We start from the raw sequence: 23,096 nt of genomic DNA, 5'->3' as shown, positions 1-23,096 counted from the left end.
CCCCACCCTAGGGCAGAACCACGCCCACCCTTCCATCTCCACAACTCAGACCCTCCAGGTTCACCGGCACAGATGCAAGCCAAACCAAACAAATGGCCATTTAATAGAAAAAGGAACCAAAAGAGCATCCATCGTCACGGCAAGATACGGCATTTGGTCGGTCCTCGGCCCAGCACCCCACAATCAGCACAACTGAAAAAGGCCCAGTAAGTCCCGGAATCCTATGTGGCACCCCAACGTCACTGACCACCCTCCTGTGGAGCAACAGTGTTTGCGGTAGAGGTGGCCGCCGCAGGGGATGGCAGCCAGCCATTCCTCCACACCCCTCCCCCAAGGCTCCGGGTGATGACGTCACAGGTGCCGAAGGCAGGAAGCCTGGGTGTGGAAGAGAAGGCAGGAGGAGGCCTTTCCAGGAAGGCCTTTCCTAAAGGGCTACCTACCCACCGTCCAGGACAGTCTCAGATCCAGGCCAGTTTCTAAAACACATCCAGTGGCCCGACCCAGGGTCAATGTACAGATTGCTCAGGGCAACGGGCCATGGCTTGAGTTTGGGGACCTGGGCATGGAGGTGGGGGTCTGCCGAGGCAAAGGGTACACATTGGTAGCTGTACATTGCATCAAGGACCCTGGACTGTGGGGATGGAGCCTGGGCAGCTCACAGTCCTGCCATTTTAAGATGGGACTCTGTTTACCTGCAAGAGACAGAAGGAAAAAAAAAAAAAGGCCTGCAGGACAGAACAGCCAAACCATACACTCTTGTCCCCATACTCAGGGCCCAACCCGGCTTCCAGAAACAGCCTGTCAATCAGAGGGCATCCCCAAGACAGTGTGGACTCTGCCCACACACCTGGATCCAGATCCCTTTGGCCTACAGTTGCCAGCCCCACCCACCGGAAGCCCCTTACAGCAAGAGCAGTACAGCAGCTCCATGACCCGGAAGCAGTTGTCCAGCAAGGCTTTGGGCCGCACCAGCTTCAGGCTTAGGCCTGGGGTACTCAGAAGTGACAACACAGCTTCCACGTGAGGGCCAATCTCCACATCCTGGGAGGGAGGAAACCATCAGGACAAATAAAGAGAAAGGGTCCCCACTACGAAAGAACCACGGCAGATGTCTAGCCTGGTGCTATCTCAACAAAATACAACTTTCAGGGACCGGAAGGCTCTGTGGCTGACACCCCTCACAGAGGCTTCTATTTCTCCATCATTAGAAAGTAATTACACGCCGGGTGGTGGTGGCGCACGCCTGTAATCCCAGCACTCTGGGAGGCAGAGGCAAGCGGATTTCTGAGTTCGAGGCCAGCCTGCTCTACAGAGTGAGTTCTAGGACAGCCAGGGCTACACAGAGAAACCCTGTCTTGAAAAACCAAATCCAAAAAACAAACAAAAAAAAAGAAAGAAAGAGAGAGAGAGAGAGAAAGAAAGAGAGAGAGACAAAGAGAGAGAGAAGAAAGAAAGAAAGAAAGAAAGAAAGAAAGAAAGAAAGAAAGAAAGAAAGAAAGAAAGAAAGAAAGAAAGAAAGAAAGAAAGAAAGAAAGAAAGAAATTACACCAGCCAGGACAGGGAGGAGGCTGGCACCCCCTTATTGCTCCAGCCAAGGCATGGTTGCTAGCCTCCAGCGTGGGAAGACTGCCCACCAGAAAGCAAAGACCTCTACCTAAGGAACAAGAGAGGAATCATGAGTTCTCTGGGGGGTCTCGAATCACACAGGTAGAACTGAACTCCAGCTCAGCTCCAGGCTCAGAGATCTTCTCTTCACAAATCTGACCAGAAAGAGCAGCGTGGAGGGTGCTGTTGGCTGGAAGTCCAGGGTCACTGTAGCGGCATCATGGGAAAGCTAGAGCCTGAGCTACCTTCCCAAAGGTGTCCATGACTCAGACAAAGCATCTTGGCTAAACTTTGTGCCCCAAGCCCTCCAAAATATCCTGCCCGTCAATACCTGTGAATGTGACCCTTTTTGGAAATTGAGTCGACGTAGTTAATTGAGGTGCTCAAGTTTACATCATTGTGTATTTAGGGTGGATTGTAAACCCAATGACTAATTGGTGTTTTTCCGCCTCAGTGTTGGGAATAGGACCTATGCATGTTAGAACAACTCTTCATATCCGCAGCCCTAGGATCCTTATAGTGAAAGATCATGAAGACAAGTTACCAGGAAGGAGCCCTGTGAGAAGTGAGACCGAGGTCAGAGCCAAGGAATATGTAGCACCACCAAAGGATGGGAGAACCAAGGACCTTTCAGGGCCAGTCGCCCCTGCGACATCTTGATTCTGGATTTCTGGTTTCCAGTAATGAGAAAATACAATCTGGTTTAAGTCACCAAGTTAAAGCTAATTCATCACATCTGCCTAGAAAAGTCACAGCCAAAGGCAGAAAGAGGGTGACGGAGGCCCGGCCCACAGCCTGATTCCTGTCTAGGAAGGATAAAGATGAACAAACATATAAGTTCCCTTTCCTAATGACAGCTGCTGACACTAAGGGCCACTGCTCCAACAGAGACCCTCAAAGTCAGAAACGGCAGGCAGGAGACATTCTTCCAAACACCGAAGAGCAGCCTAAAGCTAGACATGGTGACATACACATGTTCCCCTCACTGGGGAAGCTGAGAGACAGGAGCATAAGCCCAAGCCAACCTGGACACAAAATGAGACCCTGGCAATTCCAAAAGGAGAAAGAAAAAGAGGCTTAACATAGCATCACCCGTGACGTGACTCAGAAATGAATGCTCTTTTTTTTTTCTTTTGTCAGTGCCAGGGTTTGAACTTAGGGCCTCACAATTGCTGGGCGAGGCCTCTGGTGCTGAACTATACCCCAAGCCAAGTAGGTGAACCTTGCTGGCTTCGCTTTGTTCGGGTGGGTAATTCTTTATTTCATCCATATGTAGCTCTGACTACCCAGAACTCGAGATGTAGACCAGGTTAGCCTTGAACTCGCAGAGATCCACCTGCCTTTCCTGAGTGCTGGGGTTAATCATGTTCCTCTACACCTGGTCGTAGTTTTGTTACCAAGACAAAGTCTGGATACTAGGCTGGCCCCAAACTTACAAACCTCCTGCCACCCCACAGCTTGCCAATCGTGGGATTAGTATGATCAACTCTGTCCAAATCAATGGATAAACTTTATCCATTGAAAACTTTAGCAAAGGGGCTGGAGAGATGGTTCAGCGGTTAAGAGCACTGACTGTTCTTCAGAAGGTCCTGAGTTCAAATCCCAACAACCACATGGTGGCTCACAACCATCCATAATGAGATCTGATGTCTTCTTCTGGTGTGTCCGAAGACAGCTACAGTGTACTTACTTATAACAATAAATAAATAAATCTTTGGGCTGGAGCGAGCAGGAACTGAGCGAGCAGAGGTGCTAAATTCAATTCCCAGCAACCACATGAAGGCTCACAACCATCTGTACAGCTACAGTGTACTCATATACTTAAAATAAATAAATAAATAAATCTTTAAAGAAAGAAAGAAAACTTCAGCAAAGCACCCGCAGACAGACACAAAAGGACACCCATCTCAGAAACTGTACCAAAAGAAAAAGAAAAAGAAAAAGCAAATACGCAATGGGAAAAAAGGACAGGTTACAGGTTGTTATTGGGAGTAGAAAGAGGTGAGAAATGGCTTTTTCATATATGCAGTTTCTGCTTGAGGTGATGGAAAGTGCCAGAAATGGATTGGGGGGTGGTATACAACCCTGTGAGTGTAATTAACACCGCCAAACCATAAGCTAAAAATAATCAAGATGGCAGGCTTTACGTTAGGACGCATTGACTCTTGCCTAGGCACCCCCCTCTGTTTTTTCTATTGCCTTTTTCTTAAATTATTTTTAACTATTTATGCATACAAGTGTGCATGCACATGTGTGTGCCATGTATGTGAGTGCCCATGGGGACTGGTAGAGGCTGCTGGATTTCCTGGAGCTTCGGTTATGAGCCAGCTGACTTGGAAGTCCTCTGCAAGAGCAGCGAGTGCTCTTGACCACTGAGCCATCGGCCCAGGCCCAGTTTCTTAAGGAAACAATGAAAGCAAGGTGAAGATGTGAGACTAGAATAACACAGACGTCTCTCCCAGTGGAAATGAAATCCATCTTCAAAGCTACGTCCCAGATGTTAACAGTGATAGGAAGAGGGACAATTAAAGGCTAAATGTAAGCCAGGTGGTGGTGGTGGTGCCTGCCTGAATCCCAGCACTTGGGAGGCAGAGATAGGCAGATCTCTATGAGTTCAAGGTCATCCTAATATACAGATTGAATTTGAGGCAAAAAAGGGGGGGAGTGGGGGGAGTGGACTGGAGAGATGGCTCAGAGGTTAAGAGCACCAACTGCTCTTCCAGAGGCCTTGAGTTCAATTCCCAGCAACCACATGGTGGCTCACAGCCATCTGTAATGGGATCCGATGCCCTCTTCTGGTGTGTCCGAAGACAGTTACAGTGTACTCACATGCATAAAATAAATAAAAATTTTAAAAATTCTGGCTGCAGACTTGGGGTATAACTCAGTAGTAGAGGGAGTATCCAGCATACTGGCTAAACTCCCAGCAGCCAGGAGGGGAAGGAAAATGGTAACCATGTCTATGTGCAGGGCCTCAGTCAGAGAAGAGAGCCCAGGACCAGAATCAGAGGGCCGAGGCCTCACACTCCTGCCCAGCCTCACTCCCATGAGCCTCTCGGAATCTGTTCAGTGGGTAAAACAATGGCGGAAAAGGAATCTTCCTCGAGCCACATCAGCTTGCCCAGGACACCCCGTCTTGCTCACAAGCACAAAAGGGCAAATCCCTGTGACCTTAGCAGGAACTGGGAGAACCAAGCTCCAGGCAGCTGCAAAAACAGTCGCCTGTCCCCAACCCTTTCATCATCAGAAGCTCCCAGCTGGTGTCAAACGATCTGGTGGGCGGCGGGCGGGGAGGCCAGGCAGCTGGCTGAGCAGGGCACCAAGTGTGTGTCCCAGCAGGTGCACACCACCGGCCTGAGGAGGCAGGGACCTGTCTGTCAGGTTACAACTCGGGAGGTTTTGGTTGGATGATCAGATGGTTTTGAGGGTCACTTCTGAAACAGGCTCTCACTATGTAGTCCAGATTGGCCTTGAACCTAACATCTGCCCCCTTTATCCTCCAGAGTGCTGGGCTACGGTCACGCCACACACTATCTCTTTTCCTTCCCATGTTTTTTTCTTTTTAAATATTTTTTTAATTATTTATTATTATATGTGTAAGTACACTGTAGCTGTCTTCAGACACACCAGAAGAGGGCATCAGATCTCGTTACAGATGGTTGTGAGCCACCATGTGGTTTCTGGATTTGAACTCAGGACCTCTGGAAGAGCAGTCAGTGCTCTTAACCACTGAGCCACCTCTCCAGCCCCCATGTTTTTTTCTAAACTCAAGTCATAGTCGTTATGTCTCACCCTCCGTGCTCCACGGATATTTGATAAAAACGTAGTGTCATGGGTCCTCTATCACTGCATTATACAGAACAGTTGCAATGCTCTGAAAGTCCTGTCGTCCACCTTTAACTGAACCGTTGGCTACTTCCTGGGTTCTTTTTTTCTTCCACCCTTCTCCACCCGCTAACACTAAATAGCAGAGAAAAAAGGATCGAGGGGAAAGGGGGCAACATTATCGTTAGACTACTTCTTGCTGATTAGGGGTGTCAAGGTCCTCGGGGCAAGTCTGATCTTTGCCCACCATCAGGATATCTACTTTCTTCTTCTTGTCTCTCTGTGCATGACTACTCAACAAACTGCAACAAATGACATCTAACCACCAGCTGGCCAAAACAACCCCATCTATCTATCTATCTATCTATCTATCTATCTATCTATCTATCTATCTACCTACCTACCTACCTACCTACCTACCTATCCATTCATCCACACACTCGCAGAAACTATCTGCAGCAGACAAAACCACGCCTCTGTTAGAGCTCGAGGCAAATCACAGTCAGCTGCTGTGGACAATCTGAAGCAGCCCCAGATCCCACACCTGGGATTAAAATGAAGACACATTCTTAAAATATTTCTGTGTTTTTAAAGAGACCAACACTTTCACTATATCCCTCATACGTCCTTCTCCCCTTTCTAGAGGAGTCTCATTCTTCGGATGCAGACATGAAATCAGAGGATTCCTTGGCTTGCCTAAGACTCAGGACACAAGAAGCAAAGCCTAATCTACACAGCGAATTTCAGGCCAGGCAGGGCTTGAGAACGAAACTCTCTCAAACAAGCAAATAGATAATGCTGTCTTGTGGAGATGACATGTCCGGTGCACCCATGAATACACCGGCGACCTGTACAACTCCTGTACAAGGTCAGTCAGCACTGGGAGTGAGCAATGGGCAGCAATAATTGGACTCAATGGGTTATAAAATAAAAACAACAATAATAAAATGATTTAAAAAAACTCAAAGAGAGAAAGAGCTGGGCAGTGGTGGCTCACGCCTGTAATTCCAGCACTCTGGAAGGCAGAGGCAGGCGGATTTCTGAGTTCAAGGCCAGCCTGGTTTACAGAGTGAGTTCCAGGACAGCCAGGGCTATACAGAGAAACCCTGTCTCGAAAAAACAAAAACAAAACAAACAACAACAACAAAAAAGAGGAGCGCTCATGTCAGCTTGAAACAAGGTCCCAATCCCCTCTGTCCCCATCCCTCCTGCGCCTCACATGTTCAGTGCATGTCAGGACTCCCCCTTCGTAGCCCTTTGCCAGCACCCATCAGACCCACAAGCAAATGCACATGGCTCACCATGAGGCTCTGCTGGACGTTCTCCAGCAATGTCTGAACCTCCTGCAGATAGCTCCAGGACGGGTGGCCCTCCAGAAGCACATCCAGCACAGACTCGGTGGCATTGAGACTCACCAAGACCCACAGGTACCGCAGCTCTCGATCACTCACGTGGGCCTTCTGCTGCAGGGACAGGAGACATCGGTGACGCGCAAGCATAGGCCTGTGGGCACTGACCACTCCCCTACCCCATGCATTTGCCACTGCCTGGGAGCCATCGCAGTCGTCCACGGCGGCCAGCAGACAACCTTGGGCCTAGGTTAGTGGCAGGCTTGCTTGAGTGGTTAGGGAAAGGCCCCTGGTCAGTAGGACAACCTGCCTAGACCCACACATGCTCCTTTCTGAGGGCATCATGGAAGGCAGCAGCTTCCCATCCCAGGAAGGGTCCTCACCAGCCTTGTGATGTTGGCCACTCTGAGCACCCCCTCATAAGGCACAGCAATCCTGTAGTTGATGGGGAAGTAATGTTTCTGAGGAGGAACAGGAACAAACCATGAGACCCAGGGCAGAAACTATTGAGACAGGACCCCCAAGAGAGGAACCCAGTCTAGCATCGTGACAACAGACAGGTCCTCTGTTGAAAAGACAGCTCTGGGCAACTGGACTAAAAGGCAACTAAATCTCTTCTTTCCCCTGGAACAAAGGAGGTGGAAGTGGAGAGTGGGGTAAGATCAGATACACAAGTCCTGTAAGGGTTGAAGTTTCAGGCCCAGGGTATGAACCCAGGATTTTCAGGAAGACTTGGTGCTTTGGAACTGAAGAATATGGTTCGTCTGATGCTTACAAAGGTAACCTTTGCACAGTTCTGTGAACACGCTGAACATCAATGAGTCTGGTGTCTGATACCTTATTATTTATTGTTATTAATAGTGTGTGTGTGTGTGTGTGTGCAGGCATGGGCATGCCTCTCAGCACTGATGTGGAGGTCAAAGGATAACTTTCAGGAGAAGGTTCTTCCCTTCCATCTTGATGTGGCTCCTGAGCTCAGGCCATCAGACCTACCCACTGAGCCGTCTCACCAGCCCATGGTGCATGCGTTCAGTTAGTGGGTTGCATGGTCTATGAGTTACATCTCAGTGAAGACAGTCTCCGAGATTAGTCCTATCGAGCTGGGAGGCTGAAGCAGGAGGATCTCAAATTCAAAGCCAACCTGTGCGACATGACCTTGTATCAGCAAAAGCACAGGGGCTAGAATGTGACTCAGTTGGTAAAGTGCTTGCCCGGCATAGACAAGGCCCTGGATTGGCATAAGGCCTCAGCCCTGCGTGCTCCAGGCACAGTGGCACCCTTCTGTGAGCTAGCCCTCAGAAAGCAGAGGCAGGAGGATTAGAAGTTAAAAGTCATCCTCTATACATAACAAGTTCAAGGCTGGCCTGGGATACATACATCTCAAAAAGAGAAAAACAAAACAGATATCAACAACAATAAAACACCCTCCGAAACAACAGAAACTAACCCAGCCATGGAGAAAGCCCACAACACCATGTGGACATCCTCAGTTTCCCAAAGGAACCAAATTTTCTGACTTGAAGGTCTTTGTCTCCTCTACTAATAAGTACCTAAGACCACTCCCCATCCCCCCACCCCCAGGATGAGTCCCTGGAGGCCTTTCCAGAGTTATAGGATGAAAGCCTTATAGAAGTAGACTTATAGGTCTGCTGAGGCATGGGGGGTGGGGGTGGGGGAGGGAGATGGGGAGATTCAGCGACATTGGGAAGGGTGGAGAGAGGAACTGTAACTCTGGGGCTGACATAGATAGGAAGTGGGAGTGAGCTCTGCTCCAGAACCTTGGGGCTTGGCAATGGGGCTCCATTTAGTGCTCTTCTGGTTACCATGTACTGAAGCCGGTTCTTGTACTGCAGCTTGCCCCGAAGGTAGCCTGTAAGGTCACACTCCTTATCTTGGGTCAGAGTCCATATCTCCAGATTCTCATTTCCCAAAGCCACGTCAAGTAGGATCCCAAGACCTGTGAGACACACCCAATGAGAACCTATGAGAGCCAGGCACTGTGTCCGTCCTCCACCTGGTGTGCATAGCTGTATCAACTATCATCCGTTTTCCAGACTCACAAGTACTGATGGGAAAGGCATGTGTGTACAGAACCCTAAGGAAGACTTGTCATCTGGAGTAGCAAGCACACCCCACCGTGGTCAGAGTCCCCAGGCTGTGGTCTCCAGTCTCCCCTACTTCTGCTCTGTGAGGTAAATACATCGCCCAGGTTTCAAGGCACCTCTCAGCCCCTTGTCTGGAGTGACAAGTTTTCAAAGCTCGATTTTCTCCATTAGATGTACCAGCAGGTCCTTTCAGTCTGATGGCTCTAGAATGCTAAACGGAGCTCCTAACACGGGTGCAACTGACAATAATGGGCAGTCTTTTGAAACAGTACCAGGTATCACCACTAGGTGTCACTGTGACCTCAAAAACAGCTCTTGGGATCTGTACCCCTTGAAGGGGTGGGGGGGGGAGATATTTGAATTTACAATAAATATGAATAGGAATCGAGTGGATGAAAGAAACATGAAAGAGCAAGAGATACCAAAAGAGCCAACCTCACTAGAAAGAGACAAACTCAAACGAAAGCACTCAGATGTAGTCTGAAATCAGAGAAACAGGTCCACCCAAAGCCAAGCACGGACAAGGAAATGAAGAAAGCTTTTATGAGATGATTTCATTTTAACAATCCTGATGCTGCCAAAAGAGTTCTCGGCCTGGAAATGCATTTGGCCCATCTAATAACAAAAAGGATTTAAACTCTAAAACCTTTGACCCACTAAACTCATAAACTAGAAATAAAACAGGAACGATTTACCGACAAAGGCATAAGCGGCATCATTAATTCTTTTTTGAAGATTTATTTATGGATGGGGGAGACTCCTCATGGTGACGTACGTTACAGGGGAATATTTAAGATATGCTCCATGACCTTCCTAAGGAAGCATGAACCAGCAATACCAGCAGCACAGAGGATGGGTTCAGCTTTATTAATTAACTGCCTGTGCTTTGAAAAATGAGGGGTGAAGAACCAACTCTCTGTGGGAGACGACCACACCCAGCCTTAGGAGCTGGGACATTCTCAGAGAGCTCCAGTCAGTCGCTGCCCCACTGACCTGGAAGTTTCTATGTAGACCAGGCTAGCTTGAACTCACAGCGACCCACCAGCCTTTGCTTCCTGGGTGCTGGAATTAAAGGTTCAAGCCATGCCCAACTTAGTATCTATTATTATTGTTGTTGTCAAAATCAATAACGCATTTTTGCCTTTTCTTTTCTAATTTTTTTTTTCTTTTTCCTTTTGGTCAAGACAGCCAGGCAGGCAGGCTTACCTCGTTACTCTGTTACAAGCAGACATCACTAACTGATCTCTCTCCTCTCCCTTCCTGATGCCTTGAAGACTTTTGTCTTTGTAGCCCCACTGTCTGGGGCCACACTCCCTCTTAGCTTCTCCCTGTCTCCAGGCCCACCTTGCCTGTTCCCACTTGCTGGACCAAGTACTAGGAGCACTCTGTTCCCCCTGATTCTCAGGTCTACTCAGGCCACACAAACCACAGTTACGCCCTCCCCGTCTGCAGAACTCTGACTTTCTTGCAAGGAGGCAAGTTTGTAAGAATCACCTAACACAGTGTTGGGCAGAAGGAACAAACACACACAACCAGTACTAGGCCTCCAAGATGGCTCAGTAGTGGGTAAGGGATCTGAGGACCTGAATTCAATCCTCAGGAACCACAGGGTAGGAGACCTGTGCACTAACTCCTGCAAACTGAACTTTGACCTCCACGCAGGCACTGTGACACACAAACCCCCTCCCGAACAAAATAAAAGGTAAAATAAATTTAAATTAATTAATTAACACAGTGCTGGGCCCATTGACACAGGCTTGCTTTTGGTCCCTGCCTTGCCTTGCAAACCCGCACCTGGGCCACCCACTCCCAGAACCATCTGAGGCTTCTGCCCCAACCCTGGCCATTCTATCCTATCCATGATGGGTCTTCTTCCCTGTCAGCAGTCAATCAGTCATGATGGCCTGTCAATCCGCCAAGTCCCGCCCCCCATGGACCATGTTGCCTTGTAGAGGCCTCTGGCTTTAGCAAATGTGTCCCTTAAGATAGGAGTTAGGTCTGTCCCAGCTGGTTTTCGGTCCCGTCCTTGATACCAGCTACAGTTATCCGGGAAGGGAACCTAAATTGAAAAAAAAAAAAAAAACTGCCCCCATCAGATTGCCTGTAGGCAACTCTGTGGCATGTTCTGGTTAATGATTGATGTGGGTGGGTGGGCCCAGCCCACAAGAAGGGCCACGCCTAGATGGTGGTTCTGGCTGGTATAAGAAAGCAGGCTGGTCAAGCATGCCATGGAAAGCAAACCAGTGAGCAGCTTCTCTCCATGGTCTCTGTTTCAGCCAGCACCCCTCCCCCCACCCCAACCCACCCCTCTCCCCACCCCAACCTACCCCTCCCCCCTCCGGCTTCCCTTCCAGGTGACCTACAACTGTAAGCTGAAATAAGCCCCAATCCCATCCTCCCCACGTTGCTTTTGAGCAGGGTGTTTTATCACAGCAATAGAAGGCAAACTGTGACAGGATCTTAGAATAACCAGAGCACCTGTGTAGCCCATCCCCGAAAAGCCTGTCCACAGGTGACCTGCCTTCCCCCAGACAAACACACTCTGCAGCCAGGCCGCCATTTCTAATGACAAGTGTCATCCTCCTGCTTCCTCCACCAGGAGAAACTGGGGACCAGGCAGGTACAGCACAGCTGTCACCCACAATGCTTTGCGTCCCAGGAGCCACACAGCCAGTGTCCCACTGGACCCAGGCTTTCCTGTCTCCTCCCTCCAGAGTGGAGAGCCGGGATCTGGAAGCACAAACTGAGGTGTAGGGCTTTCCCTGCCTGGCCCAGACGCTGGTCGGGGGAGAGGGGGACTTGTGCTCCCCAGGATAAATGAAGGTCATCACTTCCATCCCCACTCACCAATGTGAGTCAGTAAAATGGGTTGATAGCATCCTCTCCCGAATTCTTACTCACCTAGAATCTAAGAATGACTTTATTTGGAAACAGGCTCATTACAGGTGTAATTAAAGCAAAGGCTCTTAACGTGAGGTTGTCCTGGGCTTAGGGAGAGCCTAGATCCAATGGCCGGTGCTCCGGGAGAAAGATGTCGCAGAGGTCTTGCCGATGGGACAGTGTGCAAACTGGTAATACTGCCACCACAAGCCAAGGAACACCGGAGCCACCAGAAGCCGGAGGAGGCAAAAAGACCCTCCCCTAGAGCCTTCAGAGGCTACGGTGACCCGTGACACCCCAATTCCAGACATCTAGTCCCCAGAACTAGGAGAAAATACATTGACAGAGCTGAGTCACAGATTCGTGACTCACATCACGCTCAGGTAGCATCCTCCAGGTCCCCCAGATCCCCCTGTAAGATGGCTCCTGCCCGGCCAACCTCTCCCCACAGCCAATCCTTGCCAAGTCCTGAGAGACGCCATCCTTCCACCAGGCCCCTCCAGACTCGCTTCCCCTCAGGTGAGCCTAGTAAGATGGTTTAGCCAAGGCAGGCACCAAGCCTGACAACCCAAGACCTGAGTTCAATCCCTAGGACCCACATGGTGGAAGGAGAGAACAGACCCTTTTCTCCCGACTGTTGCGCACACACATCCCCCTTTTGAACACAATAAGTAAATAAATGTAATCATTTGGGGGCTGAAGAGGTGCCTCTGTGGTTCAGAGCACTTCCTGTTCTTTTAGAGGACCCGAGTTCAGTCCCCAGCACCCATGCCAGATGGCCCTTCCAGGGAGACCTAATCTCTGGCTCCCTAGGACACCAGCTCATTTGGATATACCCACATGCACACACACAATTAAAACTGATAAAACTAAATCTTTAAATGTAATCCCTTTCCCCTCAGGCATTGGCCCTCAGCTCTCTAGCCCTGTAGTACTCTGCCTTGCAAAGCAGAACTGGTGTTCAAGGCCTCCGGGAACCTGAGTGTGCTCTGCCTGTCTAGCCGAGCCCCTCTCAGCGCCACCACTAAACCTTTGCACACTGTCTCTCTGCTAGGGACACTGATCCCATCTTCCTACCTCTACCAGAGTACCACCTAGCCTTTGAGTCCTCAAGATCTGGGGGTCCTGGAGGGTGTTACCTTAACATCACCACAAACTTGTGATTCAGCTCCGTCAATGTATTTTCTCATAGTTCTGGGGACTAGATGCCTGAAATCGGGGTGTCACCAGTCACCATAGTCTTTGAAGGTTCTAAGGGATGGTCACCAGCTTCTGGTGGCTCCTGGTATTCCTTGGCATGTGGCAGGACTTCCACCTTTGTCCATTAAGGGGTAAAAACTCCCAGAACCCTGGGTCTGCCCGGGTCCTTCACCCATTCTGAATGTCCCCAACCTTTGTAGTATCCATGCACCAGGGACAGACCACGCCGGGCTCTTCTCAGGAGCCTTGTGGGTCCCAGCCCCCTGCCCTCATTTATTTGGTCCCCGATTCCTGGACGCCTAACTTCAAGTCACAGCGGGGAGGAGAGTCGTGTCAAGTCATGACAGTGACTCACTCACCAGTAGCCCTGGGGCTACCACTGAGTCTTGGAGTCTGGGAGGGTCTCCGCCCAGCCGGCTTCCCAGTCAGCAGCATGGACACCCCAAGCACGTCCTTTCCTGATTTCTGTCCTCATTTCAACTCATTTCCCTCTTTTAACAGGAACGTTGTTTGCTTTCTGCTTTTTAATGTTGACCTGTCATGGAGGGCGGGCTAGAGGGGAACTGACTACCTTCTCCAGGTCTCTTCTTTCCCATGTGTTGTGCCTTCCCTACCCGCCCCCCACTAGCCACACCCAGGAAGATGGGAAGCCTCTCTCTAGCACCTCTGTCCCCACCCTGCTCTCCAGAACCAATGAAACTACAGAGGTGAGAAGCTGCCACCCACCCCAGTGCCTGCCCTGTCCTGCATCGCCTGCCCACTCAGCTTGTACCTCTGAGCCGGAGGTCAGAGGCAGGCAGAGCAGAAGGTGGCCGTGGATTCTCCCATCCCTGAAGCTGCCCGAAACCCTTCTGGGAAGCATTTCAACCTCTTACCAGCCAGAACTGCCCTGGTTGCTATGGTTACAGTAGAACCACCCACCTACCCACCCACCAAGGCCTCCCAGGACAGGATCCTCAGGTACGACTCCCCACCCCCAGTACTCACAGTAAAACCAGGCGAGTCCCCAGGGCATGATGGTACACTGGGTGCCCCCTGAGAGCAGAGGCACTGTCCCCAGCAGTGTGTCCAGAGGCCTGAGCCAGGGCCTACATGGCCCCAGGTCAGCAAAGGTGGCCACCAAGTCCAGGAAGGGCTGGCCCAGGCTGAGAGGGGGGCAGGCACTCCTGGGGTAGCTACCGCCCTATCTGCTTGGCAGGGCGGAGGACAGCCAGGGGGCAGTGACTGCCAGTCCCATTGCTGCTCAGTAACTGGTGTGAGACAGTGGCTTTGGGGGGTCTCAGGAGGAGGAGGAGGAAGAGGAGGAGAAGGAGGAAGAGGAGGAAGAGAAGGGAGTCCCCAGCAGGCAGGCCTCTTGGAATCTGGGGCTGGGTGGCGCTTTCTCTGGTTTCTCCGACTGCAGCTGCTCAGTGTGAAGTCTAGCTCTGGAAAAAGAAGGAGGAGAGAGAGACCGATTATGTAAGAGCATTCGCTGCCACTCAGCCACCAGCCAGGAAAGGAAGACCCACCATGCACACTGTCCCCCCGCCGTTGGCACTGAGACACCCAGCCCTGTCTTCACACACAAGAGAGGACTCCAAGTCACCTCAGGAGCTGCCTGGAGCCAAGGAGTGAGTCTCCCAAGTCGGGACACAATCTGGCAGCCTCACAAGCTAGGACTGCTGCCTGGAGGAGGTGAGATACCAGGTCAAACCCGAGTACTACATGCTTCAGGGGATGCTGTGGAGTGGAAGGCGTCCCGCCCTGTGCCCATCTGTGTCTCCTGCCAGGTAAAGCTGATGGGCCAGTTTAATTTGAATTCCAGACAAACAAACACTCTTTCTAGTGAAGTATTTGATGTGTAATATTGTAGGCACCGAATATTGCATGGGGCATACTGTGCCAATAAACAAGCAAAGAAACCAATAAATACATACATACAGCCAGGTGTAGCACATAGCAGGGTAATCACAGCACCCTAGAGATTGAAGCAGGAGGTTGGAGAGGCCAGGCAGAGCAACAGAGCAAGACTCTTGTCTCCAAAAAACAAACAAAAGACTGGGTGTGGCAATGCACATCTTTAATCCTAGCAGAGGCAGAGGTAGATAGAGTTTGAAGCTAGCCTGGTCTATAGAGCTAGTTCCAGGACAGCCAGGGCTACACAGAGGGAGGAAGGAGCAAGGAAGAAGTGTGTGTGAGGAATTCAAGCCTGGCCTGCTATGGTAATCAGCCCTGAAAGTCTCACACACACACACACACACACACACACACACACACACGCACACGCACACGCACACGCACACGCACACGCACGTGCGCGCGCGCCTAGCAGATTGAGGGCTGTGGTCCATTTTACAGATGAGGTAGAGGTGACCATAGACAGAGCCAGCTTGGAAACTCAGTTTCTCGATGCGTGATTCCCACTCCCTTAGATCGGGAGAAATGGCCACAATCCGAGGGCATGGTTTGACCTCAGGACCTCCTGCATACCCAGACATAAGGATAGAGAAGGTGTCCCCCACTATAGCTTCTCTATCCTTACGTCTGTGACACACAAACCCACAGAATGCGCCAAACTGACCCTTAGCCTCGGGGTGCAGCTTAATGGTAGAGAGCTTGCTGGGTATGCAGGAGGTCCTGAGGTCAAGCCCCGGCAAAGAGGAAGCTAGGAAGCAGGAAGATCAAGGCCATTCTGGCCTGCCCAAGGATTTTCTGGCCAAGGCTAGCCTGGGCTACATAATGAGTTTCAGATAAGCATTGGCTACATAGTAAGACTCTCTCTGAAACAAAACAGCAATGCAGACATGCTAGCTCTCACGCTCAAATCTCTAAAGCAGGCAGGGCCGCATATAATAAAGCACATTATTAAAATTTACCCTGGGTTAGACCCTGGACCTCAGCCCTGTTCCCACCCCTCTTCTGACCCTCTCCCTGCTTTGCCTCCTCCTCCCACATCCCACCCTGGTGACCTTCCTATTACAGGGTCACTATAAATACTAACCATGCCCCGCCCCCCCAGGACATGGACTCATATTAGCTCCAGCTGACTTCAAACTCACTGGCTATACATCCGAGGATGACCTTAAACTTCCCATCTTCCCATCTGTATTTCCTTGGGAGCTGGACTTTCAGGCATGTGTCACCAAACTCCATTTGCACAACGATGGAGCTGGAATCCAGGACTTCAAGCATGCCAGACAAGCACCCTACCAACAAGTACATCCCCAGCCCAGCCCACTGAGATGTTTTCATTGTTATTTTGTGCATGGTAATGGAATCTCATATACATATATGTATGTGTGTGTGTGTTTATATATATATATACATATGTATATATATATGTATATTTGACAAATTCGCAGAGCCATGTAACCACTACAATAATCCATCTATAAAACACTCCTTCACCCCAAAATGCCCCACCTCTGTTGCTCTGTAGGGGATCCCTCTTCCACAGAAGTACTACAGTAACCCATCTGTTTCTTATCTGGTGCTACCCCCGCTCCCCCGAATGTCACACCAGTGCAATCTTGAAGTGTAGATTTTGCATCTCATCCCTTTCATTCGACACCATAAATTTGGGATGCTGTCATGTGGACATGTATGTTAACAGTTTCTTTTTCCTTGCTCAGTAATAGTCCCTTATGTAGACAAATCATTCTGTGTCTCCCCACCAATAAAGAAGCATCCGGGTCGATCTGGTGCTTGATGAGTATGAAGAAGGCTACAAGCCCCGGTGGACAGGTTTTAGTGTGGAGGAGGTTCCCATCTTGTTTTGCGTCCTTCTGTGACTTTGAATAATGTCCCACTGTCCCTTAACCATTGGGGCTCTGCACGCCAGCCACAGAACCTGGGCTGTCCACCTCCATTACGCATTCCTGAGTTCTCCATGCTTCCTCACAAAACCACACACAACCAAGAGGTTCTTCACCAATAGAAGAAACCCTGTTGCACCTTCTCTGTGTGAGTGTGCACGCACACACGTGTGCGTATACAGGCCCGTAGACACACACACAAAGGCCACAGGAGAATGTTGGGTATCCAACTCTGTCACTCTCCACCTTATTTCTCTGAGGGAGAGATTCTTTCTGGTCTAGGCTGGCTGCCAGAACACCCCAACTATCCTTCTGTCTACATCTGACACAGCACTGGGATTTGTGGAGCTGAGCCTGTTTTTGTTTGGTTGGGGTTTGGTTTGGTTTTAATTTTTGTTTTTGCTTGGGTACCAGGAATTCAAACACAGGTCCTCATGTGCGCACAGCAAAAGTTTACCTGCTGCACCTGCTGAGCCAGGCCCCTCTGTTACACCTTCTTCATTCTGGAACTCACTCTGTAGACCAGGCTGTCCTCGAACTCAGAAACCCACCTGTCTCTGCCTCCCAAGTGCTGGGACAAAAGGCATGCACCACCACTGCCCAGCCAGAAGGGACTCTAGCATTGAACTCCTCCATGCATCCCTGTCTGCCTGTTCCCAATGGAGAAGTCAAGTGGGAAAGAGAGGCACAGCCAACCTCATGACACAGAGATCAACCACATGTCACACTGTGGCCCCTGTATGAGTCCCATTGAAATGAGAAAGCAGGAAGGACCCCAGGGAAGCTGCCAAGAGGACGTATCTGATGACAAGCTTTGATCTGGAGCAGAGGCTCTGAGGACGTCAGGCTCCTGGCTGTGGTAGGTTGAATGAGTTGTTCCTCGTAGGCTCCTGTATCAGGACACCTGGTCTCAGTCGGGAGTGTTGTTTGGGGACCTTCTGTGTGGTTTTGTTGGAGGAAGTGTGTCACTGGAGGCCTGCCTCCTCTCCATCATCATGAACTTTTTTTTTTTAAGATTTATTTATTTCATGTATGTGAGTACACTACTGCTCTCTTCAGACACGCCAGAAGAGGGCATCAGATCCCATCACAGATAGTTGTGAGCCACCGTGTGGCTGCTGGGAATTGAACTCAGGTCCACTAGAAAAGCAGTCAGTGCTCCTAGCTGCCAGACACCTCTCCAGCACCATCATGGACTCTTAACTCTCTGGAACTATAAGTTCAAATAAAATCTTTCTTCGATAAGCTGCCTTGGTCATAGTGTTTTATCACAGCGATGGGAATTACTGTCTGGTAGCGGAAGGAAGTCCTACTTTAGAGCCCCCAGGCCTTGTCTGCCCTAGCAAAGAGATGTAACCTGTGATCCCTGAATCCTCAACATGAACTTCATCAGATCCCAGGAGGGCAGGGACTGCCTGGATTTCTCTGTCTCTGCCCCTATCTCGGGGTGAAGATGGAGGTAGATGAAGAATGTACCCCTTTCCCAGTACACACCCACCCCACCCCTGAGGCTCACTGGGCATTACTGGGAAACTCGTGGAGAAAAAAGACAAAAAATAGAAGAGGGTGGAGCGGTCGACATAGTTCCACGATGAAGAAGAGCTGTTTCAAAGTCAGGGAAACAAAAAGCAAATAACAGCCTCACTAAGTCATGACTCCAGGGTCCTGGGTTGGGGGCAGGATCAGAGAGAGGGCGGGTGGGGGGGGACAGGAGGGGAGGAAGAAGGGGTGTATGAGCTAAATCTTCCATGGAAGGAAGCAAGGGCTTGCTTGTGGGACTTGGGAGGAATCAGCCACAGTTGGGTGTGTTTGCTTTTTTGGTCCTGAAGTTTGAATGCAGGGCTGTGAGCCTGCTAGGGATAGTTCTTGATTTTTCCAAAGAGCTGCATCCCCAGCCCTGGATAGCCTGGTTCTTGTTTGTTTGTTTGTTTGTTTGTTTCCTAGGTTGTTTGTTTGTTTTTGCTTTTGAGACAAGGTCTCATGGTGTGACTCTAGCTGGCCTGGAACTCATCATGTAGAACAGACTGCAGTTGAAATCATGGAAATCTACCTGCCTCTGCCTCCCTCAGTGCTAGGATTAAAGGTGTGTGCTATCGATCATGCCTGACTGATAGCTGTTTTTGTTCGTTTGTTTTTGTTTAAATTCCTGTGTCTGGAAAGGGAGAAGAGACAGGTGGAGGCCTACTGTTGATTATAATGCCACTATGAACTATTTTATTCTTTATATTAACAGAGAGAACTAGGGTTTGTTTTTGTTGTTGTTGTTGTTTTGGAGGGGGAGGTGACTATTATTGGTTTTTGGGGGATTTTTGTTTTGTTTTGTTTTTTAAGACAAGATCCCAGACTAGCTTCAAATTCAATATTCTGCCCCAAAGATGGGTGACCTTGAACTTTTGTTCCCCCCTGCTCAGACCTCCTGGTCTGGACTTGCAGGAAGTGCTGTCACTATCCTTTTACGTATGACCAGGGGTCAAAACTCAAGCATGGGACCAAAGTTCTCTGCGGACTGTGCTAGCCCACATTCAGACTATTTATTTGTTTTCTTTTTAAGGAACTCCTGTTTTTAGCTGTCTCCCCAAACCAGGACCCTCTCACTGTCCTCTCCCTTGGGAATTCATGTGATTTCTGGTCTTTCCCATCCTTCCCGGCCGGAGGACTAGAGCCTCCTCTGGGGGTGGGGGCAGGGAGGAGGGGGAGTTGGACTCTGAGTTAGAATCCTGATGGCTAAGTTCTGGAGCCAGTTTGGCAGCACAGAAGACAAACAAGGAGTTCCCAGGAAGCCTTCCATCAGTTAGGGGACAATTATCATACAACAGAGGTGAAAAGTGTTGTTTTTTTCACAATCTTCAGCCTAGGATGAGCTGATCCAGGTCGACTAACCAAGACAAGACTTGGCTGATACTGTGCTCCGCTCGGCTGCTTCTGCCCAGGCTTGGTTCATCCAGGTTGAGCTCAGATAATCTGGGTTGATCTCCTCTGGTTTAGGTTGCTCCTGTCTGGGCTAATAATGCTGATCCAGGCTAATCTCCAAAGCTCTATCCTGGACACACTGAGAACTCTGCTGATCCTGACTGGGCACTCAGACCTAAACTAGGTTCAGCTAGCCCAGGTTGGACTCTCAGTCTGACTAATGCGGGGTAGCCCCACTTACGCTGGTGAGTTGGCAGAGTGCTGCCTGATCTAGGTAGGCCTCACTGAGATCACATCCATAGGAACAGCCTAGGCGTTTCCACAGCAGAAGCAGAGTTCCGGGAAAGGGAGCAAGAGTCCCTTTAAGCCCAAGACTCAGAACAATGACACCAACCACTTCTGTCACTTGGGGAGGTGAGACTCTACTTTCTGTTGAAAGAAGCAGAGCTGCATTGTAAGGGCTTGGATGGGCGTGGGTAAACAATTGGGCCCATATTTGCAACCCGTCTATTACACCTACCTGGAACATTCTTCTCCCCCAAAGAGGCCAGGCATGACCTGAAAGTGCTAGGGGACAGAATATTGGGTCACCTGCCTAGCCCGGCCACTTTTCTTTAAGTAGGACAAGCCCCAAAAGACTTCAGAGACATTCCTTACAAGCCCACATCCTAGGGATGAGAAATGAAGACCTAGAAAGGGAGGGAGCTGGCCCTAAGCCATATCCGGCCCTCCCAATTCCTCCTCCTGGGAATTAAGCCATGGCCCCTTAAGAATGTAGGAGGCTCAGGCAGTGAGCTCAGGGCTCGGGGCTGGAGCAGCAGATGTTCAGAACAGGGAGGAGGTGGAAGAAAGTGGGACCGAGCTTAAGACAAAGACGAAAAGGAGGCAGCTAGAGGGTGGGAACACTCATGGAAGGTCCGTGCAGGAGGACGACAAGTTGAGACAAGTTGAAGGTCATCCTTCGAAACGGAAGTTAGCTGGGCTACATGAAACCCTAAATAAGGGGTGGCGGGGAATATATAGACACGGGTCCTGGACCAATGGAATAGGCAGGGTTCACAGACAGTTCCCATGTCTGCTTTTGTTTATTTATTGTTTTATTTTTCAGATGTGCTTTTATATTATACTATTCTGTCTCTCTGTCTCTCTCTCCCCCTCTCTGTGGTGGTGGGAGAGAGTTCACAGGACAAATGTGTAACTGATTGCCTCCCCCCTGCTGCAAGATTCATACAGTTTTCATGTATGAATTGCTTTTACCTTCTGAGCTACCTTGCCAGCCCTCTTCCCTTTTCCTTCCTTCCTTCCTTCCTTCCTTCCTTCCTTCCTTCCTTCCCTCCCTCCCTTCTTCTTTTCTCTCCTTCCTTCTCTCAAGGCTTCTCACACGGCCCAGGCTGACTTCAGACTTGGATAAACTTGAGCTAACTCCTTGAGCCCTCGGCCTCTGCCCCCGAGGGTTCGAATCCCAGCCTTTGCACTACCACAGCTGTTTTATGCTCTCTCGCTCGCTCGCTCGCCCGGCCTCATGCACCCCGGACAAGCGCTCTACCGCCCGAGCTACATTCCTGGCCCCCAGCACCTATATTTCTGAGAAATATCTCATCCGTTACTCCCTTCCTACCGAGGAAATATGATTTCAACTCTGGGGCATGAATGTATCACAGGACCAACTACTCCATCTCCTCCCCTAACAAGTCACTCCTTGGCACTTGCTTTTGGTTTGTTCTCCTGTCCAATTCTGGCAACCGCTAACAATCTCTCTCCACGTATTGTGTTGATCAGGACATTTCTTATAGATAGAATTTCACAGCACACAGTTCTTTCCCCTTGGCTTCTTTCACTTAGCACCGTGTTCCCGAGGTTCATTCATCCATAGTATCTTAGGAATTATGAGGCTATGTTTGAGTCGCTTCCGGGCCAGTGAGATGGCTCAGCAGGTAGAGCGCTTGCCAGCAAGCCTGACAGCATAAGAACCTTTCCTGTGCTTTCAAGGAGACAACTGACTTCCATAAGTTGTCCTCTGAGCCATGGCATGTGTGTGTGTGTACACACATGCACACAAAATAAGTAAAATGTAAGGGCTGGAAAGATGACTCAAGGGTTAAGAGCACTTCCTGTGTTTCAGAGGACCAAGGTTCAGTTCCCAGCATCCAAATTGAGCAGCTCACAAGGAATTAGAATTTCAAGGGATCTGATTCCCTGCTGTCTGGCCTCCGTGGGCGCCTGCACACACATGGCCTACCTGGACACAAACACACACATACGCATATAAAAATTACTATTTTCTTGTTATATCACTCAAAATTCATATGTTGAAGTCAAACACAACTAATATGATGGTATTTGGAGATGAGGCTTCCAGAATCTGATTAGGGTTAATGAAGGCCTTAGAGGTTGCTCTTCCAAAGGACCTGGGTTCAATTCCCAGCACCCACATTGCAGTTCACGACAATCTATGACTCCAGTTCCTGAGGAGCTGATGCTCTCTCTTCTGCCGTCTTTTGGCATGTCTCACTTGTAACGCACAGACGTACATACATGTAGGTGAAACATCCATGTGTGTGATTTTTAAAATTTTTCTATTATTTATTCATTTTGCTTTATGTATATATGAGTTTGTGCCTAAGTGTGTGTGTGTATGTGTATATGTGTGTGTGTGTGTGTATGTATTATATATGCACAGACAAGTGCTCGTGAGGCCACAGGGCATCCTATGACTTGGGACTAGAGTTACATGTGATTGTGAACCATCTGATACATAGGTTCTGGGAACCAAAAGAACCAAACCCAGATTGTCTCCAATAGCAGCAAGTGTTCTGAACTGCCGAGCCATCTCTCCAGCCCCTGACTATTTGTTTCTTCTGAGGGAGTCATGGGTCATGAACCTCCTAGTCTGCATGGTTCCTTCATCTTCATGATGGTGGCATCCTTGTCAACTGCTTATTTCAATTAAAATTTACTGAAGATATTTAAATATATATATATATATATAAGCTAACTTCAGACACACCAGAAGAGAGCATCAGATCCCATTACAGGTGGTTGTGAACCACCACGTGGTTGCTGGGAATTGAACTCAGGTCCTCTGGAAGAGTAATCACTGTTCTTAACCGTTGAGCCATCTCTCCAGCCCCCTTAAAGCTATTTTTTTAAAAGGCTGATTGAGGTACAATTGATATGAAGTAAACTTCACCCTCCAAATGGACACGTTTGAAAATGTGCACTATTTGGGGCCGGAGAGTTAACTCTGCAGTTAGGAGCACTTGTTGCCCTTGCAGAGGACCTGAGTTTGATTCTCCGCTCCCATGCTGGGCCTTTTACAACTCCCTATAACTCCACCATCACCCTCTCCTGACCTCCAAGGGCACCTGCACTCATATGGTACACCCACAAACAAACAAACAAACAAACATAAATAAACAAATAAATAA

At 49.4% G+C, this 23,096-nt stretch overlaps 1 protein-coding gene across 5 annotated transcripts in view; it reads right to left on the bottom strand.

Moving 5' to 3' along the window:
• Positions 1-23,096, bottom strand: part of Il34 (interleukin 34) — a 75,524-nt gene that overhangs the window by 8,936 nt on the left and 43,492 nt on the right. For 3 of the 5 annotated variants that reach the window (XM_052166994.1, XM_052166993.1, XM_052166995.1), the window contains 6 exons: positions 13,952-14,388; positions 8,603-8,736; positions 7,163-7,240; positions 6,732-6,893; positions 906-1,041; positions 83-692 (listed from right to left, as the gene is read on the bottom strand). In XM_052166994.1, the coding sequence (XP_052022954.1) occupies positions 523-692; positions 906-1,041; positions 6,732-6,893; positions 7,163-7,240; positions 8,603-8,736; positions 13,952-13,979 (708 nt within the window). In that variant the 5' untranslated portion in view covers positions 13,980-14,388 and the 3' untranslated portion in view covers positions 83-522. Of the gene's footprint in view, positions 1-82; positions 693-905; positions 1,042-6,731; positions 6,894-7,162; positions 7,241-8,602; positions 8,737-13,951; positions 14,389-23,096 lie in introns of those variants that run through there. The other 2 variants (XM_052166996.1, XM_052166997.1) reach the window with 2 other exon arrangements.

The sequence above is a fragment of the Apodemus sylvaticus genome, chromosome 21 (assembly GCF_947179515.1).
Source record: "Apodemus sylvaticus chromosome 21, mApoSyl1.1, whole genome shotgun sequence".
NCBI classification, from domain to species: domain Eukaryota; kingdom Metazoa; phylum Chordata; class Mammalia; order Rodentia; family Muridae; genus Apodemus; species Apodemus sylvaticus.
Note: the sequence above shows the minus strand (reverse complement) of the source record. Positions and strands in the feature narration are given on the sequence as shown.